Source organism: Thunnus thynnus, chromosome 7 (genome assembly GCF_963924715.1).
Source record: "Thunnus thynnus chromosome 7, fThuThy2.1, whole genome shotgun sequence".
Classification (NCBI taxonomy): domain Eukaryota; kingdom Metazoa; phylum Chordata; class Actinopteri; order Scombriformes; family Scombridae; genus Thunnus; species Thunnus thynnus.
The window spans coordinates 3744869-3759122 of NC_089523.1; the positions used below are offsets into that span (position 1 = coordinate 3744869).

A 14254-nucleotide genomic window follows, 5' to 3' on the forward strand; every position below is an offset into this window, starting at 1 on the left:
TATAATACTCAAATTGTCTTCACATACATGAGGGATTCACAGGAAATGATGCATGCATGTAATCTAGTGTTACTCTTTTTAATTTTATCTCTGATTAATTACTGCTAATGCAAACCAAACATTTCCTGCTGCTTCAAATTAAAAGCATTCAACTGGCGAAACACGGGGTGGCTCTTATTGTGATGCAGTGCCACCATGTTCTGATGATCAATTGATTGATTGATTTGTCATTTTTAGCTCTAAATGAAATAGCACATTACAATAGTTACCTAAGATTGTTTTTGCACTTTACATTTTAAACAGTGTCATTACCATAATATTTCTATTCCCATAGGACTGTTTTGATTGGTAGGCAGGGGTGATTACATCACAACTTGGCCAGTTAAGCCTGTAGAATACAGATTCACTTACAGTATGTGATCCAATATCAGGTCTTGACACTGCTTGAATCAGAAAAGTCTTATGTCGGCTACGTTGATGCTACTGTATCAGTTTAGCTAGCTTTTACAAAAAAGGACTTGCCTACAAACACACTCTTTAAACTTATTACCATAGACAATCCTCAAATGTTTTAAGATTCAAGATTCATTTACTATCACTTTACAACACAAGATTGTATAATGAAATGTAGTTTGTAGTCCCTTAATGCTACTCACAAAAACAGGAATTATATAAATGGATTAAGAAATAATAAGTCATAAAAATATGACTATTTTCTTTATTAGAGTGAAGAGGATGAATTGAGGAGTCTCACAGCCTGAGGAAAGAAGCTGCTCTGTAGTCTGGTGGTACGACAGCGGATCCTTCTGTATCTCTTGCCAGATGGCAGCAGGGTGAACAGGCTGTGGTTGGGGTGGGTTTTGTCTTTTAGTATCCTTTGGGCTCTTTGCAGGCTCCTCACCTCACCCATATCACTGATGCTCGGTAGATGGGTACTGATGATGTTCTGGGTGGTTTTAATCACCCGCTGCAGCACCTTCCTGTCTTGGGCCGTGCACATCCCATACCAATTTGTGATGTTTCCAGTCAGGATTCTTTCTACTGCTCCTCTGTAGAAGTTAATGAATTCTTAAGTTTCCTGAAGAAGTACAGTTGTTTCAGAGCTTTTTTTACTAGGATGGAAATGTGCGATGTCCACGACAAGATTCTCTGTGATGCTGATTCCCAGGAACTTAAAACTGTTCACCTGCTCCACCTCAGCTCCACTGCTGTAGACAGGGGTGTGTGTCTTTGCCTCCTTTTTTCTGAACTCAACAATCAGCTCCTTGATTCTGTTGACATTGAGCAGTAGGTTGTTTTCTGTGCACCATTCTGCAAGATTGTTGATTTCCTCCCAATTTGAACTCTCATCATTGCTTTAAATATAGCTGATTATGGTGGTGTCATCCGCAAACTTCACAACAGTTCTATTCATATTGAGGGTTGTAGTCATGGGTGTACAACGTGAATAGGAGGGGGCTGAACACACAACCCTGAGGGCCTCCGGTGTGAAAGTGCACTAGAGCGGAGGAGGTGTGACCACCAATCTGAACTGTCTGGAATCTGTTTGTGAGGAAGTCCAATATCAAGTTGCAGAGCGTGTTACTCAAAACCCAGAGTGCTAAGTTTTCCAATCACTTTCATGAGGGAGATGATATTTAAATGCTGAGCTGAAATCAACAAACGGCATTCTGATGTGGGTGTTGTTATTTTCAAGGTGTGCAAAACCTGAGTGATGATTTTGATTATAAGAAAATCTGTGTAGAGATTTGCCCATGGTGTGACATTACTGCTGACATTAATGACTCATCTCTGAACCATAACTCATTTCTGTCTGCTCTTTTATGGTGTGGTGTGTGTGTGTTGGTGTATGGAGGAAATCCTCTGTTCTGTGATCTTAAAGGTTGCCTGCATTTAACATGATGTTCAAGCTCTGTTCAGTCTTTGTCTTTATCAGTTTATGTTCCACGTCAACACTTACCAGCCTCTTGGGTCTTGATGGAGTTACCTAAAGTGATTCCCTACCCATTTGTTGGAGAGTGGATATTTGGATCGTGGCCTGTCTCTCAGAAACCATCCCCACCATCCTCCTGAGAGGACAAAACCAGCTCACTCTATTAATCATGCAGGATACTATACCCGTACAGTGTAAAGATTCAATTGCAAAGTAAATGGATTAGAGGAAAGTGAATTGCCATTTTGAGGTATAGAGTCAGGCAGGAAACATAGGGTTGGAGAAACTGGACTACAGACGGTAAATAGATGTGTGTGTGTGTGTGTGTGTGTGTGTGTGTGTGTGTGTGTGTGTGTGTGTGTGTGTGTGTGTGTGGAAAGATAGAGCAACCTGACAAAGAGCTGGAAACAGCCAGGGGGGTGAAAAGAAGTGGCTTTTTGGTTTCAGCATGGTAGAAGAGGCTTTTATTTTAACAAGAATGAAATGTTCTGCGTACAGGCCTGGGGAATATTAAAGCATCAGGGTGGACACAGAAACACAGTCATTGTCATTTCACCATTTTTATTTGTGTGGGTGTGTATATTAGACAGTACATCCTAATTATTTTTAATAATTGCAGACTGTCAGGGATTTAAATTATGTTAGAATATCACTTTTTGTCATAAGTAAAAATTAGAGCAAATGACTGGCTTCATACTGCTCTATTAAAACTGAATTTCAGTCTTCATCAGTATTTGGAACAGAATCATCCCCAGTATGTGAAAACTAAACTAGACGCTGCTGTTGTCATTTCATTGAAGTTAAAACATTTTAAAATGAGATACTAATTTGGTCATAATGATCAGTTTAATGACTATTGTAAATACTAATCCATAAAGAAAGTAAAAGTTGAGACTGAATGTTTGTTCCTGACTAGAGATGGATACAGGTTTCTGATTCATTCAGGACCATAATACTGAGAAGCTCTAGCGGTATTTGGTACTTCTAATGGTATTTGAACATCATTAATTAATCATTTAATGCTCTGTATTTGTAGTTTTGTCTACTGTTAAATTAGCTTTTTCCCTTTTCAGTGATGATGCGTTGTTTGGTATAGCACAACTATGTCATGGTTGTTTTTAACGCTCTGTGCACAGCATAATAGTGGACAGGATGAAATGCTTTGAGTAGTGGGCTAACTGTAGGAAAGTGAATGAAAACACAGCTAATGCATATATATATATATATATATATATATATATATATATATATATATATATATATATATATATATATATATATATATATATATATATATATGTGTATGTGTGTGTGTGTGTATATATATATATGTATGTGTGTGTGTGTGTATATATATATGTGTGTGTGTGTGTATATATATATATATATATATATATATATATATATGTGTGTGAGTGTGTGTTTATAAGAGTTGTTATCACAGTTTTGTGTAACTAGGGTTAACACTGGCAACAAGACAACTCACCTCACAGTGTTTTGGATTTAAGTAGCTTAAACAATCAATGTAATACATCTTATCAGATGTAACAACTTCACACTTCAGCATAGAGCCCTGCCAGTTTTAACCAAAGGTTTAGCAGATAAACTTCAGCTGCAACTACCTGTGTGCATATATGGAGTCACTGCTCTTAGTACATGAGCTTCCGTTTGAAGGAAAAGGCTTGTGTTTTCTCGCACCAACCACATGTAAGCCACACAGCCTGTCACCGGTTTAGATCTCACGCAATCTAACTGCCTCTTGTAGATCAACAGAATAGTTGACCCCAATCAAATGTACCAGTGAAAAAGGACTTTAAAAAAGTGACTTTACCAAGCCACTACATGTCTTACTTTTAAACTTTATTTGTGTTATTTATTGTATGTTCAAATAATTTCAGGGTTATAAAGAAAATGATCTGATTTTCCCACAGATGACATATTTCCTGCAAATAAAAAAATTGGATCCTCTCATCTTTAAGTGTCTCTGCATATAAATGTTAGGAACTGAAGTTGTCAGGAGCATCAAACCAAACTGGAGAGTAATTAAAAGTGAGATAAAGGTACAACCAACCACTCATACAAAATCCCATCGTATGTCTTCTGGTTATGGCTGTCTGTTTACCCTATGTATTGAGTCCAGTACAAAGTAATGGATGCTGTTTGAGTTCCACTGCATGGCTGTGTCACTGCACACATATCAGCATTACAGGTGAAGAGATGAGTTGAAAATTAATTGACAACAATTTTTTAAAGACTTATTTTTTTATTTTATATTTATTTTTTGCCTTTGACAGTTGTGTAAAAGAGAGGAATGGCAACACACGCAACAAAGGTCTGTGGCCAGAATCAAATCTCTTTCAGGGGTCTTAACACAGCTTTGTCAAACCCCATGTACAGTCTGACTTTGATGTGTTCTGGTGTTTGGAGCTCTTTAATGTCTAAATGTGTCTCAGCTGTTTGTCAGACAGATCCAAGTCAAAGGTTTACTGTGCTATTGGCCTCTACCAAGAGGATGCTATCAATGCACCCCTTGGTTTGTTAGGTTAATAATTATAAAGAGTGCGGTCGTCTACATCATCATAGATCTGACATCAAATCCCTCCCGCTGGTCAGTGGTGGTACACTGCTCATTCCAGAAAACAAAAGCTGCAGTCCAGCAGCTCCAATCCCCTCGCTTGTTGAATATTTCATTTCAGGCAATGAATAATTTAACCTTGGTACGACATAATGGTGCATTCATTTTAAAAATGCTCCAACACCCATAGCTGATGGAGGAAAAGAATAGGTGGAGCATTATTCATCATCACTCTAGGGACAACGGAGTTTTATTCTTCTAAAAACACATAATTGGATTTGATGATCTCCAGAAAATTCTGAAGCTCTGCCACTGTGAAGCGTTCTAGATGTCGTGTGTGGCGAGTCATCTGATGACCTTGCACTGTTCTTAATAATATTTACTCTTTGGCATAGTCAGTGAGATTAAACTTAATAACTGCACTGAAAGAAACTTTGTTCAGTTCACGTGCTGAGTTTGATTACTGTTTAAGAGTACGAGACAGGCTGAGCATGGATGGGAAATCATATGAAATGTGATGCATGTTGACGGCAGATTGAGTCGATACAGTGAGAGGTCATTTATTCAGCATATTTAACGGGAGCCTGCTGAGTGAGGGAGGCCAGGAAGCCATCTTTAATAGGGTCTCATGATCCAATTAAAGCCAATTAGATGCTTACAGTGAACAGAACTGAGAGACGGGCTGCTCTGTGGTGAACTAGGCCATTTGGAGACAAACTAGGCTAACAATGCTAATGCTATGAATACACTGATTGCAAACGCTAATTTAATGCAGTGAGAGGTGGTAACTCATCTGCGATCAGATCGAGGTGCGGTTTCTTAAGTAGAGGTTTAACCACAGCCATCTTAAAACTTCTGGGTACAATACCAGTAGTAGGTGATAAATTAACAATATCTAGCATTGTAGGTCTCAGAAAAGGCCAGAGGTCTTGGAAAAAATTTGCTGGTAAAAGGTCAAGTAGGCAAGTAGTTAGTTTAGATGCTGGCATAAGCTTAGTCAAAGTTTCAAGAGTCTCTAACTGTACTAATAGGGACAACTGTGACTCTTTTTTATAAATATGAATTTGGTAAGTCAGGATCTGAAGGAGTAGTTGGAGTTAAAGAACTAATTTTGTTTCTAATCTCATTAACCTCTTATGCAGAAAAAATCATGATGGGTGAGCAGCAAATAGATGGCAGCTTTTTTGTAAGTTTAGCTACAGTGTCAAAGAGAAATCTAGGATTATGTTAATTATTATTGACTAAGCGAGAGAAATTTGCTGCTTTCACAGCAGATAAAGCACGCTTGTATTTCAATAAACACTCATGCCAAGATAGTTAAAAAACTTCCAATTTGGATTTTCACCATTTATGTTCCGGTCTCCTGTAGGCCTGCTTAAGTCTCCTCTCCTCTACTTCTTTAATTGCCTAGTTCTGGCATTAAGAGGTGCAAATGAATCCAGGAGACTAGAGAAGGCCATATTTAAGTCAAGAGTGAAATTATCAACAGAGCCTGTCTCTGCAGTGAAAGGAGCCAAGACTTCAGGCAACTGCTGACCAAATGCATTTATATTAGATGTACCAGTGTGGCGAGTGGTTAATTCATCTGTGCCAACATTAACAGGACAGGCCAATGATGCTTCAATTTTAATGAGAAAATGATCTGACACAGCACACGTGGCTGGAGAGACAGTTAGATCAGAAACAACTATCCCTTTAGATAAAATCAAATCAAGGGTGTTGTCAATGCAATGAGTCGACTTCAGAACAAACTGAGTGAACTCAAAAGTATCAACGCGTGCCAGAAGGCTGAATATTGAGGTCACCAAGAATTAGAATATCATCGGAATGAGTAACAAGATCTGAGATAAATTCTTCAAATTCTTCTAAGAATTGTGAATAAGGGCCAGGTGGCTGATAGAGTATCACAATGTGGAATGAACATTTAGACTTATAATAAGAAGAGCCTCAAATGAGTTGAATTTAGTGTCAAGCTTGGTGGTTAAATTGAAGCTACATGGGCATAAGTATAGTCATGTGTAGAAGCTTCATTCAAGGGAAGGAAAACTTTTGGTTTAAACCATGTTTCACATAATCCAATCATACCAAAACTATTTTCAAGAATCAGATCATTTGTTAGGCTTTGGTAAAGAGTGATCTGATATTTATAAAACCAAATTTAAGTGTCTTGTTGCAGTGATCAGTAGTAGGCAGAACTGTAGAGCTACCACTAGATGAAATAATAAATGTAATTATACACCTTCTATTATTAGTTGACAGTTTTGAAGGCCTGCACTTGGGACGGTGTGTGGTCACACTGTTGATTACATAAGATGTTTGGTTCTGTAGATTATTAGGTGCTTTGCTGCACATTTCACCTCCACCAGTGGTAGGGATGATTATTAGATTATTGTGATTCACAAAGAAAGAGAGCTCGTGAGCAATACAGCGGGGAAGGGAGACGGTCTCAGTGTTTTAAACTCAGCTATCAGTCTGATAATCTATGCTGTGAGAAATTTCCTGGCTAGACACATTAACGAAACCAGTTGACTCCACATCCACACTAGCCTTAAACCTAGCAGGCTCTCCAGTCACCTGTGACCTGAAAAGTCCCTAGTGTCAAACTAAACGTTGACACCTGTCTATATTTAATTTTAGACTAGTGTTATTAGGTAATTATAGTTGTCATTTAATTAATGCACTTTACAAAAGACTTAAACCCACGTGATGTACAGTGGAACATTATGTAAAATGCATCCCAGTTAATGAACCATTGCCACATAACAAGATATACCCAGTTGGTGCTACATTGACCCACTTGGGATTAGAACGTGGAGTCTACACTTAGTTATGGAGCTGCCAGGCCATTAGAGTCTCCACATCCTGCTGTTTCATCTGTCTTGGCATGACCAAGTGACTTTCTACTTCAGACCACAACTGAAACCAACATTTTTCATTGTCTTGTCAGGGTGGAGAGGTCCACAGACCAGGTCATCAAGCCCGTCAATGTGGAGGCCTTGTCTAAGTGGGTGGGGAAGATTCCAGCTGACGTGGTGAGGGACATGGCCGTCGTGGCCCCCATGTTGTCCAGACTTGGCTATGACCCCCATGCCAATCCCCCCAACTATGGCCGGCCTGACCCCAAGGTCCTGGACAATACCAGACGGGTGAGTACTGACCAGATGGTGTACAGACCAGAACATTTTCCTGCGTATGAGCGCCATTTTATTGTGAAAGTCACTGCCTTAAAGGTACCCTGTGGAGTATCTTTTTGTTTAGTTTAGTTTAAGCTACATGACAAACAGTAGAGCATCAGCAATGAAGCGTTGCAACTTTAGTTCAGTTTTACCATACGAAGAAAGAATGACTCATCAAAATGCCCTTCATTTAAAACTCACAATCACTGCCACCAAAAGGCCAGTTACTTTGCTGTAAATTATTTTTTGTAATGGCTTAAACATTGGATGCTGTGCCTTCCATCATCAGGAGACATTGCACTTTTCATGATTTTTTTGACAATAAGGCAAATCTAGAATAATACCACCTTTTAAGAAATGTGAAGACCAACCAACAATGTGTTTGTTCTTCACTCTTTCCATACCTTGTCTGTAGCTCACAACCCCAAGCCCTTTGGTTCCTACTGAAGATGTAAATCTTTAAAATATAAAATTTCATCTGGCACTGTAGTTGTAAGCAAATGTTGCTCAAACACACAACTATTTTCAGTGGATGCTTAATCCACATTTGCACTGCATTCACTTGGCAGATGCTTTTGTCTGACACACTTCAGTGCCTTGCTCAAGGGCACTTTGACATGTGGACAGGAGGAGGAGCTGGTGATCCAACCACCACCCTCTCGATGAATGTCCGACATGCTCTTAAAAGCACATGAACTTCTTTGTGTGTGTGCATGAGCGTTCTGCTCTTTGCCTCAGCAGTGATATCCTTGTCAGACGTCAAAGCCTCCTCATATCTTGGGAAGGCACTAGCTATTTTTGGAGCAGAATATGTTTTATTAAATCCTTTTCCTCAAGCTGAGCTATCAGGTGACATGCTCTGCAGCTCCGCTCTTTGGGTTGCATACAGTATGTCTGAGCTACAGGACTTAACTCTGTTTTATTTTTATCTCTCAAGGTCTGTAGAGGCCGAGCTCTCAAGGTCCTCCTGGTGTTTAAATGCCCAATTTGTTGAAATGGGCAGTGAAAAAAGTGCTGACATCAATAAGTCATGATGGCACTAATTTTGAGACCTTAATATATTACTGTAAAACATGATCTTACCACTGGTAACAGGATGACATCACCTTGTTCTCTGTCACATTAAACATTAGCTGAGGATCTAGGAAAAGAGCAGCTGTAGTTTCCATCAGCATTGAAATTCCCTCCTGTGGTATCTTGATGGTAAATTTTAAGCTGTCCATTGCTGGAATACAGAAACAATGTTTTATTATAGCATTGTTGATATGAAATAAAGGTTGAAAATGTTGAAGTGTCCTTTAAGTGTTGTTTGGTGTGTGATTCCAGCTGTGATAAAGTCTGGAGAATGTCTGTCCAATGGCTGTTAGCGTATATTTTCCAAGCTTGACCTCTCCCCTGTTGGACTGCTGTCTAAACATTTCTGGCTGATTTGTTGCTCCCGAGCACAAAGCCCGGTGGAGGCTGTTATAGCAGCAGATAAATGAACATGTCTTTGAAGTCAACCCCAGGTGTCCACATACTTTTGGCCATATAGTGTATAACAATTCATGATTTCATCTTTGATACCTGAAAACTGAAACACTGTTAGTGTCAAACTATGACTAGATAAAGAAGATGGAACAGAATCTTTTAAAGCTCATATTAGGGTGGGGCGATATGTCAAAATTTTCTTACCCTCAGCCCAACAAACGGCAATTGCTGATATATTCGCCAGTGGGTGCGGTGCACACAGTTGGGGGGGACATCGGGTAGCCGGACATTTCTCCGTTCTCTGTTTAGGAGTGGCTGAGATTGTCAGTAAAATGAGAATAGCTGGTCCACCTTAAAGGTAAGTCCACCTTAAGGTCAGGTTAGGCTAACTCATTGTTGCTAACTTCGAGGCTAACTCCCTTCATCTTAATCAGAAGTATAAGACTGCAGTAAGTTTGGTAAAATTGCCCCAAAAAAAACAACCAGCAATCGACTCAGCCAATTGCCAATATATTCGTCCAGTTTCCCAAGACTAGCTCACACACACACACACGCACGCACACACACACACACACACACACACACGCACACACACACACACACACGTAGTATGATGAAGAAAACAAAGTACTATAGCAGTAATGAGTAGGTCTGTGTTCTTGTTAAAGCTAGTATTACTCTGTCTCAACTGACTGTCATCAGCGGTGTTTGTTTGTGTGTTTAGTTGTGTGTGTGTGTGTGTGTGTGTGGGTCCTCTCTCAGTATAGCCTGTATTATCATGCAACAATAATGTTTCAGCAGGGCATCAACAGCATTTCCTGCTGATTGTCATTCCAGCAGGAAGTGTCTGCTTGCTCACATAAAGCAGTGACTACAACACAACAGCCAAGGGTGAGAATCTGCACACTCAGTGAAACCTAAATATCCAAGGCAGAGTGTTAACTGGGGGGGGGGGGGGGGTATAGCAGAATACAAGCATTTGAATGGCTTACAGTACAAAAGAGCTTCAGCTGTACCAGAATGGATTTTAAAATAGGTGTGTAGGAATCTGGTGTGTTTATATAGTTTTACAATGATTCGGTTGATGTGAGTTTGACTTTAAGATGTCCTCAACATGATATATATATATTAGATGTTGCTCAGTGTGTTATGTGGTTAGATTTTCTGTCTGTGGAAAAGTTGAGACCCATTCCAATAGTGCTTGGTGGGTTTGTCTTTAACCTAGTTTGGTGTATTAGCCAATAAACTTTTCTTGAGAGTTTCGGATTGCTTTTCCATTTGTTTGAGGGGAACCAAAAAGGGGGAATGAGGACGCAAAAAAAGAATGAGTTTGATGCAATTCGTCATCTTGTCAAGAACTTTATGACTGGTATGGAAAACATTCAGTGTAAGATGTGAGAGGAGAGGGAATTTTTTGGGGGGTGGAGGGGGTGGAAAAATGTGTCTGACCACAAACAAATGGAAACTACAGACAAGGTGGCAGAGTAACAAAATACCTCTCTCCATGCTCTTCATGAGATTTCAACTCCTAAGTGGAAGTAACTTGTTCTCATAACTGACAGAGTTTTCATTCATACAGACCATTTTAAGACGCTGCAGTGTCATTATAACTTCATTATAACTTCCTCTCAACAACAGGACTTAGTATACTATATTCAGTATTCATTGATGTTCATTACAGTACACTTGCACTATTGGTGCGTCCTATTTCTGATGCATTCCAGGAGTTGCAGTATTTTATAAGGAGTAATTTGCTTTTTGGTGATGTTCTTTCTACTTCATGTTTTCCTTACTTTAGTTTATTACTCGCAACAGTTGAATTTAGTGAAAATGACGATGATACCAAAACCTGATGTTTGCCATTGATATTTTGGGTAACTGAAACACACTAAAAATGCATTGATTAAAGGGGTTTAAATTTTTGAGTAAAATTCTTAGCTAAAAAAACTGCTTAAGCAGCAACAACAAAGTTCAAAGCTGTGTAGAGATATTTGTCAAAAGGCCCACTTTCTAGCTTTTTCTGGAGCTTTTTAACTGCGTCTCATAGTTGTCCTCAGCAAGTAACTGGACCTTGAGTTACTGTTGTAGTACATGAGTACTGTTTCTACTGATTGTAGACTTAATAGTACTAATCTTTCATTTTAGGAAATATGCCCATTTGCCATCAAATCCAGAATCTCATAATAAGAGGGATATCTGTTAAATTTCTGTGCATCCGGTACAGAAATGAAAAGTGAAAACATACTTTTTACAGAATTGTGTTTGCTAGCAGGCTAACAGAAGAGTAATGACATTGCTTAGTCCTTGCAACCCCACTACAAAGGTACGATCACATTACACTTCCATCATGCAAATATTTGCTCAGTTTCCTATTCACTTCAATCGAAGCATGTACGATTGATAAATTCGACCATCAGGTTCCTGTTTCTCTGCAATCTTAAGCCAGTTCAGAGTTCACCTTTGGTCAACTTTGACCATGTGGGTGTCTCGTTGACCAATAGAAACACTGATGCACTGTGTTTGGAAGTCGTCATTCTAGCATGTTTGATCACCCTGTTTAGTAAAATATTACACTGCCAGATTACAAACTGCCGCACTGCTTTCAAGGATTGTTTACAGTTTTTATCCTTCTGCTCAATATTTATTTGTTACCCGTGTCTGAACTGTCACATTGTATCCTTTTTTTGGGCTGAGTTTGGGGAAATTTCAATGTGAGTGTACCTTGAGGCGAGGACTTTTGTCATAGTGCATGCGGTCACTGCAGCCAGCTGCTGTTAATCAATAGCTCCACTGTTTATGAGCTAACTACTGACACCACAATGTCTCATTGTAAGATTTTTATTTCTAGAAAGATGAGAACTCTACTTTATTAGTTGACCGACGCGTTTCGGCTTGTGGCCTTCATCGGGGTCATCAAGATTTTTATTTCTACACATTATAAAGTGTCTATATATTCTATGTAACCAGTTTTCTATCAAGGCTGCCATATGTCAGTCTGCAGGTCAGATATTGAACCATTCATGTTATCACCGTGTTGTGCTTGTTCATGCTTTTCAGATGTGCCTGCAGTCCTGTTTACATATTTTGGATGCAGTAAATATTTACGTCTGTGTGTACTCTTTCTTCCTCCTCCTCCACTCTGTGAAACAGTTAACATCAGTCTCCTTACAATAGACCTTACGTGTCTTGTTGACAGCAAGTGCGTGTCGAAGCTCATTTGTTCAGATTTATGCTGTGTACATCTGCAGGTTATTAGTGTGGTTCGCCTGCATCAAACCCAGCTGCGGGGCTTATATTATTGTTTGCTTGCCTTCTCTTCCCTCCTGGACTGGAGCTCTGCATACAGAGGAGGATCTCTTACCAGGCAGGTCCAAAGTGAACAAAAAGTTTCACACAGGGCCCTATGGTCAGTTTGCTTATACAGGTTAGAATGCTAAAGGACAACATTCCCAGAGTTTTGTAATCTTGTTGTGTAGCTTTGAGTGATGAATTCTGTCAAGTTTCGAAAGATGGCACATAGGGCTCTATCAGCTCTTTTCTACATACTTATTATTCTTTCATCAGATAATTCCTCATATAAAGCTGCAATATCTTTTTGGCTACCTGAAACAACACTGACATTATTACACTATAATGTTATTTTATTTTGACAGTTTTTGTATGTCTGCTTGTGTCAAGAAACTACAATAAAGTTAGTCTTTGTAACTTTAACAACAGGATAATGGTAATGTCAAGACACAGGTATGAATCTGGTTGTTTTCTTCTGTCAGTGTCCCTGGCTGAGTGTCCTGGGAAATGGTACATAACTGGCAGACTCAGTTATGAAAAAAGATGAAGATGTTTTCTTAACAATTTACCGATTTGACCATTCTCATTGATTTATAGTACTCCATCAGCTTAGCCCTCTTTCCCTTTCTGTTTTCTAACTATTTCTTTGTACTTGGTTGTTATTATTGGTTGTTCCTCCAATAATCAAGAAGTAACATAACAAGTTTTGTTTATGGTCTTTTAATCCTACATTACCAAATTACTCAACCTCAGTGTGTTGTTTGGAGGAAGATTGAACTTTGGTGAGATGCCAAGTATTCAGAGAATATAGTAAGTAGGGAAAACAGTTTGTAATCTTGAAATGTAGATTCGAGGCCACACTCCATTAGAATGGTAGCACCCTCCAAATTCTGTGTTGCACTGCATAAGACATCTGGCAAGCAGCCCTCAACTAAACCATTGTATGATGAAGCCACATGTGGAAATGCTCTCTCTGCTGTCTTGAATTTTCACCCAGCCCCATCCAAATATTTACTCTCTGTCTCATCTCTTCCTCAGCCCTGATTCCACCACATAATATGCAGCCTGGATCGAGCTGCTCAGCGGTGAAATAGTTTGGAAGCAGCCATTGAGCAGAATGTTTGTATTGTGGAGACAGAGAGAACGCTGTGGATGATTAAGGAAGCTTGACCTGTTGAGAGCAGCCTTATCTCAGTCGGGCTTTGTTGTTTCTTACTGTGAGTGAACAGCCATCTGGATTAAAGGTAATCCCTCTAAGCAGTGTCAGCCCTGTGGTCAAAGCAATTAACAGAGTCGATGCATATCTCCCAAAACCTCCGTGTTCATATTGATTTAACCCAACAAGTTTCCAGGGATTTATTTATAGACATGCAGAGGTGAATTACAAGCTTGGACCTTGTTAGGAAAAGTTATATGTTTTTGTTAATTTTAGTGTTTCAACTACCCTTGTTACATGCTGCATATGAAGGCTGTTGATTGAAGGCCTTGGGTTTCAGGTTGGTTTTGCCATTATGTTTCATAAAGCTACAGAAAATATCTACCTGCGATCTCTCTGACCAATATTGCAATTTAGATTGTAAATAAATCCTATAAATCAGATCTATATTTGTGGTGTACATAGTAATAAACAATATTGTTATTTTACCAAGCAGTACTACAAACATACCTTGTTTCTACATTATTAGAATCAGGTAAAAATATTGCTGTTGCTTGTTATTGTCGTCCTACCAGGGTCCTTTTTTAAGAAAAGTCAACTTCTAAGTAAAATGGCCTTATTTTCTAGAGAACTGACCAATTTAACCCACATTTATG

The 14254-nt window shown here is 39.1% G+C and overlaps 1 protein-coding gene across 5 annotated transcripts in view; it reads left to right on the forward strand.

Moving 5' to 3' along the window:
- Positions 1-14254, forward strand: part of tpst1 (tyrosylprotein sulfotransferase 1) — a 52178-nt gene that overhangs the window by 26983 nt on the left and 10941 nt on the right. For 4 of the 5 annotated variants that reach the window (XM_067593856.1, XM_067593857.1, XM_067593858.1 and 1 more), the window contains one exon: positions 7456-7654. In XM_067593856.1, coding sequence (XP_067449957.1) covers positions 7456-7654 — 199 coding nt within the window. Of the gene's footprint in view, positions 1-7455; positions 7655-13480; positions 14042-14254 lie in introns of those variants that run through there. The other variant, XM_067593859.1, reaches the window with a different exon arrangement.